An 18,283-nucleotide genomic window follows, 5' to 3' on the forward strand; every position below is an offset into this window, starting at 1 on the left:
TCTGCAAAATCTTTCGGGCCAAACCAAGTGTGAAATAGTGCATGAAGAACAATATCCAAATTGTATGAGACTACGCTTGAAAATACAAGGCTCTTCCAACAAGCAGTTAAAGCACCACATATATTAAAGGCCAATCAGGTTTTACTTATCTGGCATGAAAAACAAAGTATTCAGCTAGTTTAGCTAATGCGTCATGAATGGTGTAAATTCAAACTTGTTTGAATTTAGTTTTATTGTTTTTATTGCAGCTTATAAGCATCAGCTTCATTGCAAATACCCCTTTCAACTGCTTAGCTCCTTGTAATCCAAGGTCTTATGCAAATAACCTTACATGCTCAGAATTGTAACATCAATGTATTCAGGTGGTCCACGTTAGGGGCCATTTATAAATTGATTGTAAAAAAAAAAATTATAATAATTGAATGGTGGTATTTTTGATTTATTCAAAGGACAGTTTTATCAAAATGAAATATGGAATGGAATAATTGAATGAGTGACGTCATTAATAATAATGTCAAGTCTTCTCTTTATTCTTCCCAGGTCCCCTTCCATAACCGAACATGGACAAAGTGGTTATCAGTCTCCTGCTCCTGGGTACCGCAGTAATGATGGCCCGTGCATGTCCCAAGTACTGCGTCTGCCAGAACCTCTCCGAGTCCCTGGGCACGCTGTGCCCGTCCAAAGGCCTGCTCTTTGTGCCCCTGGACATCGACCGGCGCACCGTGGAGCTGCGCCTGGGCGGGAACTTCATCCTCAAGGTCAGCACGCAGGACTTTGCCAACATGACGGGTCTGGTGGACCTCACCCTGTCCCGGAACACCATCAGCTCCATCCAGCCTTTCTCCTTCATCGACCTGGAGACCCTGAGATCGCTGCACCTGGACAGCAACAGGCTGACAGAGCTGGGGCCCGACGACCTGCGGGGCCTGGTCAACCTCCAGCACCTGATCCTCAACAACAACCAGCTGAACCGCATCTCCAACGTCGCCTTCGAGGACCTGATGCTGACCCTGGAAGACCTGGACCTGTCCTACAACAACCTGCGCAGCGTGCCTTGGGAAACCATCCGCAAGATGGTCAACCTGCACCAGATGAGTCTGGACCATAACCTCATCAACTACATCGCCGAGGGGACGTTTACCGATCTGGATAAGCTAGCCCGGTTGGACCTCACCTCCAACCGTCTGCAGAAACTGCCCCCGGACCCTATATTCGGCCGTTCCCAGAGCAGCGCGGTGCTGACCACCCCTTACGCGCCACAGCTGTCCCTGAGCTTCGGGGGCAACCCCTTGCACTGCAACTGTGAAGTGCTGTGGCTCCGAAGGCTGGACCGCGAGGACGACATGGAGACGTGCGCTTCCCCCGCCACCCTGAAGGGGCGCTACTTTTGGTCCGTTCGGGAAGAGGAGTTTGTCTGCGAGCCCCCGTTGATCACCCAACACACGCACAAGCTGCTGGTGCTGGAGGGCCAGACGGCTAGCCTGCGCTGCAAGGCCGTCGGCGATCCCATGCCGGCGGTGCACTGGGTGGCGCCCGACGACCGCCTGATCAGCAATTCGTCACGCGCCACCGTGTACGAGAACGGCACCCTGGACATCACCGTCACCACGGCCAAGGACTACGGCACGTTCACCTGCATCGCCGCCAACGCCGCTGGGGAGTCCACGGCCTCCATCGAGCTCTCCATCATACAGCTGCCCCACCTGAACAACAGCACCAACCGCACCGCGCAGCCTAAGTCTGGCCTCTCCGACATCACCAGCTCCACCAAGATTAGTAAGGGCGAGCCCAAGCCCCCACCTGAGAAAACGGTGTCGGTATCAGAGGTGACGTCGGTCTCTGCACTGGTCAAATGGGTTGTTAGCAAATCAACCCCGAAGGTCAAAATGTTCCAGCTCCAGTACAACTGCTCTGAGGATGAGGTACTCATTTACAGGTGAGATTGCCGGCTGTGCCATTACATTGTAAGGCTGAATTGGTGATTTGTGTGATAGATTATTGGGCTCGTTTTTTTAAATTAAAAAGGCCTGAGGTCGGGGCATTTCTTTATTTGTGAAGATCAAAACATCAAGCAGGTAGACGCCAGCTTGGTAAAATTATCCTTTTAATAATTTCATCCTCATCCTTGATCATTTGAAATCATACAACAAAGGTTTGAAAGGCTAATTGGGAATCTTAGAGGGATAATGTTTGAGATGTTTGAGAATTAATGAGGTGTCTAATATCATATTGGGGCTTGGATATTGAGATCATGTTCTAAAATATTTGTAATTTTCCTATTATGTGATTCTGATATGATGCTGCAAGCAGTGGCTCATTCAGAAAAGAAAAAATGGGCAGTGAGTAAGTTACAGCATTAGAGTAACTGAAATTAAAGACGTTAAAATTACAGAATACCATGGTACCATAGCATTTCAATACAGTTTCAATTTCAGCTTCTTTATGCCTCCAAATTATGCCTCCTCTTCTATTCCTATTGGTCTCCGACATGCTGTTTTTAATGGCGTTATCCTTCCTCCAGTGACTCAATCTTTTTTTAGCATGGTGTGTTTAAAACGTATAAGGAACTTAATTATGAAAGGCTTTACATAGGTTACACCGCCAGCACTGATAGCAATGACTAGGAAATACTTTTCATGTTCTCAATGTTAATCCTTAACCTGCATACAGCTAAACAATTTACTTTGGTGCACAAGAGAAAAGAAAATTACCCTTTAACATAATCTGAGGATTTACCCGTTTAAAACCAGAAGCGATACGGACGTTTTACAATAGTTCCTCTGCAGTAATTCTAATTCAGAGGTACACTTGGCAACAAAATATTTAACCCTATCACAATATGAATAGAAGTGCCGGAATGCTCTGTTTTGTAATCACTCCAAATCGAATGCTAATGAATCCCTTCAGCAAATAATGTATTGCATTAAAAGCCTGTGCACACCACTATACACACTAGTACTAGCCCCATGTGATTTAACCCCCTCCCTCTTTCAACTTCCAACACAGCCGTCCCCTTAAAATGAACCTCAAAATGAGACGGCAGCCGATGCCATACACAGCAGAGGGGCAGTGAGGCGGCTGGTTATTGGCTGCGGCTGAGATAAGAATGAGGTTGTGTATGTGGTGTTTTTCAGATGGTTATTATTTTGTCCAGAGTCTCTGGATGGAACTCATCATTTTTGTACACTGATTGTGTTTATCCGGTCTTCTGTGCGAGGAAAGTCTCTGAAATGGGGGAGAAAGGAATGTAGTGCAAATTTTCCACAAAACACATGATTTAGTTTGTTGTGTGTGTTGGATTTATTTAGATTTTTTGGCCAGGTGACAGAAACCTTTGTATACGAATAAATCTGTTTATCAGTTAGTTGCAATAGTTGCTTAGTGGCCTTTTTAGGATATATTGTATATTATAGAAAAAGTGTATATTGCAGTAGCCTACAGGAGAATCTAGTTTAATTTCTTACTTTTCGTTTTGTTCAGCTAATTGAAAACAATTATCAAGACTTGAATGGGTCGTTAATATGGTTTTATCTTAATGACTTCGGTGAGGAGCTTCATGAAAGTCATATTTCTATTGGAATGATGTGGTCTTAAAAATATGACAAAAGTTAATAGTCACTTTATATTTAATGGAAATATTGCATCATAAATGGATAAAATATACATCATTTGATAATGGACTTACAGTAGTACTATATGGCAAGTCTGTATCCCCTAACTGAAAACCTCTGTGCCCTTCGCTGAACAATATCTATAAATTTGTCGGCTATAACATTAAGCAATTAAATTATACTTATAACGCCAGGCTCCCACTGCAGCGTGGCCAAAGAGTCATTGATTATGTGCTACCTTGTGTAATGGCTACACTTTCCTTTGTGTTTTGAATGTCAGAAGGCAAATTAGATTATTTTTCGATAGTTCCAGGGTGCAATTTGAGTGCATAAAAGAAGCTAAGCATAGTGCCTGGCTATTCCCCACTGCACTCCTTCTCCTCTCCTTCGCATGGGCCTCGATTCGACCCCCTGGATTGTTGTTCCCCCCGCCCCCAGACCAGCCCACTGGCACCGGTAAAAATCAATCTGGGCCACACCGTCACGGTCTAAACTTGGTTGCTGGGTGGGAAAAGCAAATCGCTTCTTCTGCCGTGAGCTCATGCATATACACATGTATAGCGCCACTTTTTGAATAATGGAGAAGACAATTCATAAATAAACAATGGAGCCCATCAACGGGGCTGTGTTGGTCTGCTGGTTACGTAGCCACGCTGTGAGATCAGAGCCTGTTGCACACGTGCCCCCAGCGCCCAGCGGTCAATGCACAGGGGATCGGCTGTCAAGTTCTGTTTGATCACAGAGCGATGTGTAACGAGTGTCCCCCCGGCCACCAGTCATTAAGCACAGCGGGCACGTCGTAGCCATGATGGAATTGCAAGAAGAAGAAGTAGGAGGTGAAGTAGAAAAAGAAGAAGAACCTAATGCAACCCTTTTTATATATATACACAAAACAATTAAAAATGTCAATCAATCATTCAAGCCAATCAAACAACCAATGAATCAATACAATGAGTCAGTTAGTTATTTTGGAGGAGTTCGGGTATGGTTAATGCCATATCCAATTTAATAGATTAAATAGAAAAGTCATTAATGCAGTGTTAATGACATTCCATTCTTCCCTCCCAATTAGCATAGTCACCCACGAAGCTTCAATGGCAATTGAACAATGCAATTGAGAAACAATGCATTTCTTGGCTAATTAGAAACCCTCCTGAGCGAGGTTGAGAGGAGTTAGAAGTTAATAGCAAAGCATGTTTGACTGTTCAGGCTCACCATGGCAGTCATGCCTATACACCAGAGACAAACTGCAGGCATAATTACAATCTTATTCTGGCTCTATCCTGAATGCTAATTGCTAATTGCTATTGGATTTGTCCTTTAAATGGGGCGTAAGGTCATTTATTTAAAAAAAAGATTCTGGAATACCTGGCTTACCTTTGCAGTATAATTAAAAGGCAGGATCTGGTGTATTTTGTCATGCTAATTAAATCCTTAGCCAGGTTTTAATGTTGGTCGGTGGTTACAAATCTAATCTGCCTCTGCTATATCTGTTGTGGGACAGATGGATTCGATAGATTAAAGCATCCATCAAAAGCTGTTGCCATGGAAATAACAGTGATTCTTTGAGCATGGGATTGGCATCCCATCGTGGAACACAAAAGAAGCAAGGACTTTAAATTTTAGTTGGAGAAATGGTTGCTATTCTAGAGAGTTTATTGGATTGATAAGGCATTTTGGTAATTTCAGCATTTAATTATTCATCAGTCATAATATATTACACAATGGCTTAAGTAACTTGTAAGAATGGATTGAAGTACTCAATACAAATTAATTATTGAATTTCTCCAGTAGTGAATCACATGTATATCAGATGCAAAATATGGAATGAGCATTAAGCACCAAATTAATCACATAGTTTAGCTATTCAATAACATTTTACTGACGATCTTTGAATGCTTTGCCTGTGTGGACTTGACCGTTTCTTTGGTGTACCGTGCTAGTGGTTCCCCATTGGGGGTTCCTATGAATGCGCTAACCCAGTAGTTCCCAAACTGGTTCATGTCAAAGACCTGTAGCACAAGCGACTCACACGACACTTGGACGGCATGGACATAGAATATTGTAACACATCAGGCCTAAATGGAATTGTTTATGGAAGCAGGTTGATATGTAAGGGATAATGTATAGAACGCCGGTCATTATTGGGAAATAAGCCCAGACAATAAGCCCCGAAGGGGCTTATAATGTACCGGTAAGTTACCGGACCGATAAGTTACCGGACTATTTGCGGAGTGATATGAAAGACGTGAATCAGAGGCAAAAAATCCACTTTCCTTGACAGCGGTCATTATAGGCTTAGCAACTATATACTATACACTATTTATACTAAATAATTCACTGCCGGAAGTTGGGAAGGACCATGCAAGTGAACAGAACATTCCACAGCATTGAGAAGAGCCGTGTAATAATTCCATATATCAACCTGCCCCTCTGAGAACCCCCCCCCCCCCCTCCTCATGTAGAGAGCGGCTCACGCTGCTCATACTCACACATGTCTAACGACGTCTCTCCTCCCCTGCTCTCCCCCTCAGGATGATCCCCATGGCGAACAAGGCCTTCCTGGTGAGTAACCTTGTGTCGGGGATGCAGTACGACCTGTGCGTCCTGGCCATCTGGGAGGACACGGCCACCACGCTCACGGCCACCAACATCGTGGGCTGCGTCCAGTTCGCCACCACCGACGACTACCCCCAGTGCCAGTCGCTGCACAGCGGCATCCTGGGCGGCACCATGATCCTGGTGATCGGCGGCGTCATCGTGGCCACCCTCCTGGTGTTCATCGTCATCCTCATGGTGCGCTACAAAGCCACCGGCGGCGGCGGCAGCGGCGGCGGCGGCAGCCCCACCGGCAAGCTGCCGAGCGTCAGCAACACGTACTCGCAGACCAACGGCGGGCTGAACCGGCTGAACGCCGCCCAGCCGCTGGCCAAGCCCACGGTGGTGGTGCTGCACGAGGAGATGGTGGAGTTCAAGTGCGGCTCCCTGCAGAGCAGCCTCTCGTCCTCGTCCAACTCGTCCAACTCCCTGGACCGAGGGCCCGCCGACCACTACAGCCTCCAGGCCAGCGAGTGCAGCACCCTGCCCAGCAGCAAGTACAGGAGGCACGGCCCCGGCGCTAAGGGGCGGCCCCACCTGGACCACCTCCTGGGGGCCTTCGCCTCGCTGGAGCTGCGGAGCGTCACGGTGAAGGAGCACCAGGAGGCGGCCGGCTGCTCCGTCACCACCACCGGGATGATGACGGTGGCGGTGGTGCCGCCCTCCGACAAAGAGCCCCTGCTGGGGAGGGCGGAGTCCACCACCATGCTGGGCCGTCTGCTGGGGCTGCCCCAGGAGAGCAAGCCCAAGAGGAGCCATTCGTTCGACATGGGCCACGCGGGCGCCGCACAGTGCGTCAGTAGCTACCCGCGCAGGATCAGTAACATCTGGACTAAGCGCAGCGTGTCCGTCAACGGCATGCTCCTCCAGTACGATGACACTGAGGAGGAGAAGCCCTCTTTGGAAAGCTCCGAGTGGGTGATGGAAAGTACAGTGTGAGGGCATCGGTTCTGACGGGACCCCCCCAGCGGCGGTGGGGGAACTTGGGAGACATACGGTGGAGTGGCTATCCAGGGACGTAGGCATCCACCCTGTATTGCATGAAGTTTATCCATGTGAATACTTTTGTCCTTCTGTCCTCCCAAGACTTCATGTGAAAAACGACACCTTTTAGGAGATGGTTTCTTGGTTCCTGAGCTCGGATCTCTCTCAAGATGTGTGAAAATGTATTTCAAACTTATTTCCAAGGAAACATTTTTATGGACCCACTATAGGCCTAAATGGATTTCCGAACATTCATGCACAGAAATGTACGAGGATTTTGGAGGAAATGGAAGAAAAGAGAGAGCTGAGAAATTGAAACTGGATTTGCCCTGTTTTCATCTAAAGGAGTCAAAGGGAAGTGGGCCCAAACTTTTGTGCATTAAATGTGCATTACAATATGCTGGACTCTCAATGTGATATTGGACTACTGTCGCAGTAGAACAGAAGACGAAAGTATAAAATAACCTTTTTTTTTATTTTGTCTGTGTTTTTATTATTTTTACTATTTATTATTTGTGTTATGAAATCAATTGGAAGAGGTCAAATTCAGATGATCACAAAGTTATCAAGATATCAGACCCATAATCTGGTCACCTGAAATAGAACCATTTCAGAACAAAAACCTTGCTGTCTGTTACATTTTCACAAAATGCAATCCTTTTACTTCTGTTTTCCCAAGACAACTGCAGTACGTACGGTGTGATCCCCTGAATATCGGAACCAGTGTTAAACGTCTACCTCAGGTAATGCATTGTACGAGGTGATATGCATTTGAGGAAATATGTGTTCGGAGGAGCAAGATGGTTTTACAAAACAGCTCAGAGCAACTGTTCAAATGAAGAACCCTGTAGCCAACCTTTCTATTGAAAATAAGTATAAATATCCTACTCAGGTCAGAATCCTGCAAGGTCCGATGGCTTTGATAGTGAGTCTCCCTATCGGCTGACAAGGTGTGTGTCGCGGGCGGCTTCAAAAGGTCACTGATGTAAACAGAATGTTCGCCTCAGGGTACGGCGCCAGTGGACTTGTCGCATCAGACAGTAAAAAGCATTTGAAATTCATTAAAGCCAAATTAATTGGAACGTTTCTTTTTAACCCAACACCTGGAATCTTAATTGGGATCTTAATTATCTCCGGATCAGATGGGGTTAAAAGGGCAGGGGTTGCTAATTGCTAATTTATGCTGGTGAAAGGGCCACTTCAGCGGATATCAACAGCTCTCTATTAACCTGTTACGAGTCAGTGTAATGCCTTGGACGGTCGGATAAGTAGGGAGGAGCGGGAAAAGACAGCTTATCAATTGGAAACCGCTAAAAGGCTCTTTACACTGGCCTGCTGTTGCGTGTTTCCACGACGCAGACCGTTCGCTGCTGTTGTTTAAATCGAATTGCCAAGAACATCCGTCATCTGCCGGGTGTAGTCCCCCACGACACGTCCGCCTCTTTGTAAACATTTGAACATAGCGAGCATTTGAGTGAGTGGCCTCTTCTCCCTGTCGTGACCCGTGATGAACAGAGACACAACTCTACAAACTGTACACAGACATCGTGATGCCTTTTCTTTTCTCTGCTACATTACCACACGGGGGGGGGGTTTGTTCCGTCTTTTTTATCGTTTGTTTTTTTTCTAGATGTACTTCTGTATATTGGCATTTTTGTATAAAACTCCGGTGAGAATGTAAAAGGGGAAAACTGTGCCGTGGTACTTTTTATTTTCTTGTTCGGCAAATGGCGCAAAGGTTGTCGGCTGGATGGAACGGGATCCCATGATGCATTGTGGGTGAGAAGGAATCCAGCCTCATGGGTTTGTCTGCTCTGAACACGATGTTCCTCTTTCCTTTTGAGAAATAAGGACGCAACATATTGTGAGTGTGTACTTGACATAGTAACTATTCTCACCTAGGGTGATATGATTAAAAAGAAACAAAAAAATATGACCAAGAAATGTTGTGTGTGTGTGTGTGTGTGTGTGTGTGTGTGTGTGTGGAAGCATTTTGCTACAAGAAGAATATAAAGTATTGGTAATTCTTACGAATCAAATCGAGTCATCCGTCTTTTACTTCTACCTGCATGACAGACACAACACGTCTAAATAGAAAAATAACAAACTGACCTAACCTCAGTTTAGCATCAAGTGAATTTATCCAAACCAAAAGTATCCTCAGAAATGTCTCGATAGTTTGTAAACATGTTTGAGGTACAAACCAGCTCGCTTTTCTGCTGATAGAACAAAAAGTGGACATTCTGAAGGATTTCTGTGACGTTTGAGTTCTCCAATCTCCCTCAGTCTGCTGCTGCTGCATTCAGACGCTGTCCAATGGAGCAGTGGTCACAGCCAATAACAAGGCCTTAATTCATATTATCTGCCGGTGAAGGTGCTTACGGCAGCAGCAGCGGCGGCAGCGAGGCAATATAATCTGTGAAGGGCGCGCTGTGCCCCGGCCACCTCCGCAGGACACCTCCTCCAGAAAGCACAATGGCCCTTGCTCGTTGAACCATTGTTAAAAGGTGAGGCTGGTTCTCACTCCATGGTGTAATATATACTCACTCTGCGCCGGGTTCCTCAAACTCAAGCACCGCTCTAATTACATCTGCTAAATTAAAATCAATACCCCCGAAGAGCGTCTTCAGCGTTAATAGCAAATATGTGAAGAACAAAAAAAGACGACGTGTCAGCGAGTGACGACGGGGAAATTCAACAGGTGGCCACACAAAAGCAGAGCACCTGCCTTTGTGTGCCAGGCATCGGGGCGGTGAGGGAGAAGAGTGTGTGAGGAGGAGGAGGCGAGCAGATCCTGTTCGGCATGGGTATTGGAATGCACAGTGACGTGTTGCACAGTGTTTTTCCACTAAACAGTGTTTAGTGGAAGAACATTCCAAGAGGCCCCCCCACACGCACACACACACACACACACTCACACAAAGCCTTTTGCCTTATTTATTGTTTTGTTTTGTTACGACTTAAGACGGTATTGTATGCAGAGGGGATCATTTTGTAGCGTGCAGATCTAAAAGGAGGGCTGTATAAAAGGCCTTCCTCCAGGGGGTGAGGCTGTTGTTGCTGCTTAGAACACACGACAACCTCGCAATAAGTTTAAAGATATTAAGGCGTTTACATCCTGTTATTTGTGCACTATCAAAAAGCAATTCCCCCCTGGTTCCTAACAACGTCTAGGACGCACAGCGACAAACTAACCCTGTCTGACACCGTTTCTCCCTTCAAAGCCAAGGCCGCTGCCCGAACAGACTTCTCTTATTGCAGCTGACTTAATCCTCCCGCAGTATATAATATGATTACATTCTTAATCACCGTTCCCCAACGCAGGGTGGGGGTCAACACGACACAGAACTTGGCGCTAATCCCATTGTTCCCACGCCAACCTAGCAGACCCTCGCTATTAATAATAGCCGGACTGACAGTGGGAGGGGACCCTTGGGTGCCGGGCAGAGAAGACAGATGGTGTGGTGGTGGTGGTGGTGGTGGTGAAGGTGGTGGAGGTGGTGGTGGTGGTTGGGGTGGGGGGGGGGGAGATCCTACCACAATAAAGACGGCGCAGGGCGCTGGGTCACTGAGGCTGCCCTTGTTGTGTTTCTGCCGGCTGTTTATCAGCCTGTCAGGTGATCCACGCACACCAGGCCGGGGCGCTTTCCTCAGAGCTGTCTGTGACACTCTGGGGCCCTGAGAGTTTATTGTACTTACACTGGGGCTGGCAATATCCAGTGTTGTTGTTTTTGTTGTTGTTGTTGTTGTCGCTGTCATACGCTTCCTCTCCACAGCCTCCACAGTGTCCACTCTGGTACAGCTGATACAGGCCCTGATCATTTCGTCGAGCGTGGAGTTGGAAAAACGCAGGTGAATTTAATCCATTCTCGTTTATTTTTTGATTGAATGTTAAACATTTGAATCATTGTGATTTATTATAACTCAAATATTTCAGAATAATGACTATTGCTTCATTAGTATCTCCTGCTCATAACTTTGGTTGCTTTTCCGTTGCAGTCTCTTTTCTCTCTTTCTAACAAATCCTTCCATCTACTGGGAGAGCAGCACATCTTCTCTTACTCAACGTCATATGTGAATTTCAGGCATTTGGAAATAGTTTGAAATAACTGTGTGAATACTTTGATAATAATGTGAACCAGTTACTCAGCCGAATCGTCTGTTCTCTGGAGGGAGCCCAGTGGTTCAGCCAGTAAGAGCACAGAAAAATGGATAACAATAATGTACGAATGTCAACCTGTAAAAATAATGGAGCTAGTGCATATAACCTTGAACCATTTGTCTTCGTATTACTTTTCCACGTGCAATTGTACAAGTCGGGGTCAGTCTATTGGCCTGGATGATGAATGGGACAAAATATAGAGTCCATTATTCCAAACCACCGTGTCGGGTATAAGGCAAACCTGTCCGCGAATCGCATGCATAAAAATGGCCCCGTGATTTAGAAGAGCGATCTCTATCCGACAACAAGTATTATGAATATTTTATGGAACAGCTTCAAGCCATAACTCATTTTGAAAATAACAAATTTTTTGTTTGTTTATTGATAATCTTTTTTTTTTCACTTTAGGATACAAATGTAACCCCGCCATCTGCATCACCAGCTGAATATATTCCACCAGGTTTATGTCCTATAATCTCTCTCTGTATCTATTAAATTTAATCATACAAACAACAGTCACCATTTAACTAACGCATTTTAAACCACCATAAGATAAATGAACTGATGAATGATATAATTAAAGCTGCATTACCTAATTCAGCTTCAATCAGTTTCCCTACAGCACTATGAGGGATACATTAGCGGAGCAGGCAGCTGAGTCGGATTGCCGCCACAACACGCTGCAGATAAACCGTGCCAATGAAACACTTGTCTTTTGACACATCCTCATTTATTGAAATGAGAATCTAATAGGACGCATCAGCTCAATTTGTTTTCACACGGCATGAGAACAAAGGAGTACATCTTTAAGAAGCGTTCAAATAGTGGCGCCTGTATTTAAAAGCGCTGGACGTCGAGTGTTTCTCGTTGCGCCGCCGCGTCCAGTCATTAAGCTTATAGATAAAGCGGTGATACGCGTCCTACATGCGCAGCACATTCAATGGGTCCTTTGTGGAAGCAATGTGACTCATCACAAGCAGTATGAATCAGGGCTGTTTCGTCTTAGCCGTGTAATTAGGGTCTGTTGTGATTGTCCATTGTGCTGCAGAATAGTTTTCTCTTCGTATTCCTTTTCGTATAAGAAAGAAAGCAGACACTAGGCTGCCTCAACGTGTACTCTCTGTCACACACACACACACACAAATGAACATGCACACGCACACACACACACACACACACACACACATGCAAATGCGCAAACAAACATGCACACGCACACACACACACACACACACACACACACACATGCAAATGCGCAAACAAACATGCACACGCACACACGCACGCACACGCACAAACCTGCACACGCACAGATACACATGTGCTTTCTTTGTTCTTTTCTTTGACGGTCAGAGGAACACACCGCATCCCGGCTAACTGCTGTCCACAGGAGAATAGCGGCTAGTGAAAGACCACAAGGAATTAGTTTGGGGACCAAGGGTGAGGGGCTGAACTGGTGAGCTGCGTCAGAGGGTGCCTCAGTTCTGGACCTTATCTGCACGTCTCGTTCGGAATACCGAATTTCCCAGCTGCCCCCCCTGTGGTTAAAGCTCCCTCCAACTGCTTACATGTAGGCTACCATTAATGCTCAGCTGGAGACACCCAGAGGGGTAGAAGAGTATAAGGACGAGATGGAAATACAGAGTGTGCTTGTGTGTGTGTGTGTGTGTGTGTGTGTGTGTGTGTGTGTGTGTGTGTGTGTGTGTGTGTGTGTGTGTGTGTGTGTGTGCGTTTGTGTTGGATTATACTATGCATTAGAGATATCCCTCCGTAGCTCAACAGAGTACTTTGCCAACAAAGAAGAACCTCAGGGTTCAGGCCAAGTTTAGGAAACGAGAAAATTCAGTTCACTTAGTGACTAGGGAGTTCACTTCGTTTGCAGGACACTTTAGGTTGAACTTTGTCATCTTACAGATAAATTTATTGCACTCATTTGACATTCACTTGTTTTACTGTTTTTCAGGTCAATATGCAATATGTCCTGTGTATTAATACTATATTCACGGTATGTTTCATAATCCACGGAGAAGCTGATGCGCTGATGTCCAATAAGTCATATTCCAATTCCATTTTCTTTGTCACATACATGCAGCTCAAATATTATCAGGGACAAAAGTTCAAAGGATACGAATGAACAAAGCCAACATGTGCTTGATGTAGGCGGTGCAGTCTTGTGTTCGCAGCCCTCCCGTGGATTCTTTCATCGAAACAAGCCGCTCGCTTTCACCTCTGTTCCATCTCTACATGTTGTCGGCAAATAGAGCACAAGTGGTCCATTGGGCACGGCCGATGGCCTCTCCACAGTGACTCACGGATGGGCACGGGTACGGTGACGGGGAAATGTTCTCCAGAGAACCCAGGGAAGAACAGACAGCTTCGCTCCACTCTTCAATAAGATATGGACGGACAATCAGAAAGTCTTCTTAAAGAGGAATAGAAACACACACTCATCCCAGTGATTAAATTCCTTATATACAAATATCAACAGCCAAGGATAGGCATTACGTTTGAGAAAATTCCCAGACCAAGAAAACCTCTCTATATTCCAGTGAGGCTGGTGCATCGTTGCAAAGAGTGGACTTGCATGCATTGACCTTCATTTCCTATTTAGTTTCCGTTCCACTTTAAAGTGAAGCCCCATGCTTTTTCTCACAGAGCATACTGCCTGCGGTCTGCAACCTTAAATCAAAAGAATTGTGGAAAAGTTGGACCGTTGATGTCGTTGTTCAGGGGGTTTGCGCTAGCCATTGGTCTGATTCTGAATTATTCCATCAATGATCCAACTTTCGGTCTGAAACAAAAGTTAGATTTGCAGAGCGTACTTTTTACGATCACACTGTGCACACCTCAACAACTTTGCAGTATTTTGGTTACATCATTTATAACCCGTGCCAATCCATGATACCTCTAGTCCACCACTGGCATAACTCTAGTAAACCGGTTGAACCATTGATGTATCTATGCCTATTGAATTATCTTGTCAAATAAGCTTTTTTTCAATTTAGGTCCTCCTGTGCGAAAAGCAATCTTGGTGATCAGTCCGAAACCTGTTATGTCTTCAAGTATTAAAAAATCAGTTGGCTCAAATTAAGAGACAGCGATAGGACATGAGTTTAGGTGGTTAATTCAGTGAAGTTATGACGAAAAGGCTGGATAGGATAGAGAGGATATTCCAGTTTGCGTTTCCCAATGAATACAAGCCTGGTATAGGACAATTGTAAGGCCAGCAAATGATTTCAGCATGGGCATGGGCAAATGTCTTATCAAAGGGTTTGCATTGCTCCGTCAATGCTACCCTTTCCTTTGGGGCCACCATTGTTTGGAAATTTGGCAGACCACACCGCTTCTTTTTTTTTTTTCCTGAACTGAATCTCCCGAGCCCTGATTGATCCAGTCATTAAAACACATTCCTGGGAGGATTTCAGAGGCCCAGATGCCACAGTGATCTGCAGAGAGAAACAGAGATCAGGACGGTCTGACAAGCCCAGTAAATCAGGCTAGTGTTCTGACGCCCGTTTTGAATGGGAAATGCGGAGCAGTACACTCATTCCCACATGAGATGACTTACTTTGCAGGTGTACAGTCCGGCGTCACTATGAAATCTCAGGGGGGAAGGGGCGGCTGGGAGGATAGCTCACTGTTTGTCAAAAGATGATCTGACTAATGGGTACACAGCGGTGTGATTCATGGTGACACATTTATCTAAATGCTGACATGTGGTGACACTTAAGTAGGTGGTGCGGGATTCAAGGCTGCCGTATAATCCTGTCTTGAGTAAATTCTGAGCATTTTAGGGTAACAAATATGCCACACACATAAAAATAAACACAAACTTCAGAGACATACTTAGCCAATCTTTTTCTGGTTGACCATTTTGAACAAAGTCATTAACACAACCTTAATACTACAAAGGGGATATATTTGTATTTTTAAAGCATGGTTAAATAAACTGTGGATGACAACCATGGGCCCATAAACAGACAAACAGAAAACATGAGTGGCCCAATTGAGTAAAATACAGATTTCAAAGACAGATTTCCTGTTTTTCAGCCCTGTTAAGTGTTCTTATTTATTGATTTATTCATTTTATGTGTCAATCTTTTCACAAATGCTGTGTTACACAGTTTGCGGTTTAGCAAGGCCCTGGCTCTGTATAACTTGGGTCTTCTATTGACACATTGAGAGCAAACCATTGCTTTTTTTGTTTTCTCACGTTGCCTCCCAAGTGTACTACTTCACTGAGCACTCAAAGGTCAAACAGTGATGGAGATGCCAGCACAACAAACCATTCCATCAAAGCAAGCCGTGCTACAGCGTGCTGTGCTGTGGTGCAGGAGATCGCTGGGACATTGGCAACGCACTAGAACCGCTCTGCGTCTCTCATGTGTCTTTTTTTGTCCAATTAATTCACAGTTAATGGATGCACAGTAAACGCCTGATCTGCATGTGAAATGGCCATGTTTAAATGGAAAGGCATTTACTCAACTTACATTTATCTATGTGTCTATCTATCTATCGATCTATCTATCTACCACATATCTGTCATATATTATATATATATTTATAAAACGGGTGGCTTAAATCAAGCGATCTGATTGGTTCCCAACTGTTGTATATTGAGCGTATACACACAGCTATGACGCCCGTTCAGTTTACAGTCCAGTAGAGTCCAGTATCACTCCGTGCCTAACTTGAACTGTTGTTTATTTATATATAAAAGCAATAGCATAGTTCACTGAAGCCTAAAAACATGTTGATTGCTGGAGAGGGTGGAAATGTTGTAAAGCAATAGGCACACGGTGAGTGAACTCGATAGTAGGCTAAATTGCCGGCGAACCGAGCTACCGTCTCTAGCCTTCTCTCTGAAGGACGCTATGGTGTGTTGCATAGCAACCGCAGTACACTTTGCCGGCAGCCAGGAGGGACTACTTTTTTGTATTCGTTAAAAAAAATGCTTTTTCGACTTTCTAGCTTTTTCAAAATTGAGGGTGTCTTTGACTTTCATTTCGCCATACGTACGTAACCGTTTTATAAAAGCAATAGATCACTTCAGTCAGTGGTATACGCTCATTATACCACAGTTAAGGGGGTCGCCGTCCCTCCGCTGCACGTCGGGACGGACAACGCCCCTTAGCTGTGGTATAATGACCGTATACCACTGACTGAAGTGATCTATTGCTTAATTATATATATATATATATATATATATATATATATAGATACCATAGTCAGCTTGTAATACAAATATATGATGCCATCTTCTAGTCATATTGATGATAATGATATGAGAAATAACAGTTTATATAGGCCTAAAGTTAAAATAAATATAAAATAAATAAATGTCTTTCTCTTCCTTCCTTCCTTCACTTAGTCCCACAGGCATGTTCCCTCTTTGATCTCATCTGGATGCAATTTCATTTTACACCTCATGGCCCTAAAAGCCTCAGTGTTAGCCTTCTTCTCCAGTGTGATTCATTAAAACTAAAACAACCCACTGTCTTTCTTTGACACTGTAAAAGCACTGACACAGCCTCACTGACATAGCCGCAGCCCTCTCTGCTAGCAACTTCTTGAAATTATCTGCAAACAAAGTCAAATCAATTATCAAAGAGGTGATGCTTCCCATACTCTACATCTTGAACATTTTGCAAGAGCAACACTCCTGCAGTTCAGCATAATCTCCTTGGAAAAACTGGCTGACCTGAAACAGGCATTCTAACCCACAACCAAGGTTCTTCAAGAACTCTTCTCAAAGGTTGGCCCTGCTATGCTCCTCATCATGAACCTGTCCCTATCTACTAAAACAATTTCCTATACTTTTAAGACTACGGTTATAAAACCTCTACTCAAGAAACCTGACCTAGAACCTGAAGTACTGAGCAGCTATTGGCCGATCTCTAACATTCCTTTGTATTGGAAACAATTTTAGCACCTGATGACAACAACTTATTTGAACCCTATCAGTCTGGACTTCCTACTCCACTGAAACTGAGTGGTAAACGATATTCTCCTTAACATGGACAACAGTGCAAGCTCCCTGCAGGGGCTGCTTGACCTTAGTGCGGCAATCAACACCATTGACCATAGCAGTCTTCTTGATAATCTTTAAACAGTCTTTTAGCATTAAAGGCTTGGATCTTCTGCCGATTCTAAATCGAAACACGGTAACCTAAGCTTTGTTCTTCAATTGATCAATCTACATGCGTCCTCTGGCTGATATTATTCCTAGTTACGGAATTAGCTTTCACTGATATGCTGGCGACGCTTAATTCCTGTTAGATCAACTCGACCCCTACCAGATGAACAAGGTTGAGTCTTGCTTGCTTGACTGTGAATAAAAGCTGTATGTCCCAAAACGACCTACACGGGCAAAACGGAGCTGATAATAATTGGACCGAAGCAACAACTAGCATCATTTGTTTTGAGGGCTCTGCTATATCCCAAAATAACTGTGGCAAAAATTTTGGTGTTGGGGTGCCCCGGTGGTTCACCGGGTAGAGCACGTACCATTAAGGCCCAGTCCTTACCGCAGCGACCCGGGTTTGATTCCTGCCCGTGGTCCACTTTGCTTCATGTCTTCCCCTCTCTCTCCCATACCTTAATGTCTTACTCACTCTACAATAAAAAGGATAAAAACTTCAAAAAATATATATATATATTGGTGTCTTGTGTGACCCTATGCTTTCTTGGAAAGTATTAACAGAACTGCATTCTTTCATCTTAGAATCATGGATAATTAGACCAAAGTGATCCACAGCTGCTGCAGAGGTTGCTCATCCAAGCATCTACATCGTCTTGACTAGAGAACTGTAACGCGCTGTTCTCTGGTTCACCAAATGCCACTACAAAAAGCTTCCAGCCTGTGTGGTAAGCCACTGCTTGTCTCCTAACTGGAACCAGATAATCCAACCACATTACCCCTATTCCC

General features: G+C 44.7%; 1 protein-coding gene across 1 annotated transcript; it reads left to right on the forward strand.

Annotated features, from left to right (window-relative positions):
• Positions 1-560: 560 nt before the first annotated feature.
• On the forward strand, positions 561-7,148 carry LOC311362401 (leucine-rich repeat and fibronectin type-III domain-containing protein 2-like; the record flags this gene model as incomplete). The annotated part of the gene is made up of 2 exons (XM_084482232.1): positions 561-1,936; positions 6,146-7,148. The coding sequence occupies 2 exons, from the start codon at positions 561-563 to the stop codon at positions 7,146-7,148; spliced, it is 2,379 nt and encodes a 792-aa protein (XP_084338358.1).
• Between the last annotated feature and the right edge of the window lie 11,135 nt (positions 7,149-18,283).

The sequence above is a fragment of the Micromesistius poutassou genome (assembly GCF_964030765.1).
Source record: "Micromesistius poutassou genome assembly, chromosome: 17".
NCBI lineage: Eukaryota > Metazoa > Chordata > Actinopteri > Gadiformes > Gadidae > Micromesistius > Micromesistius poutassou.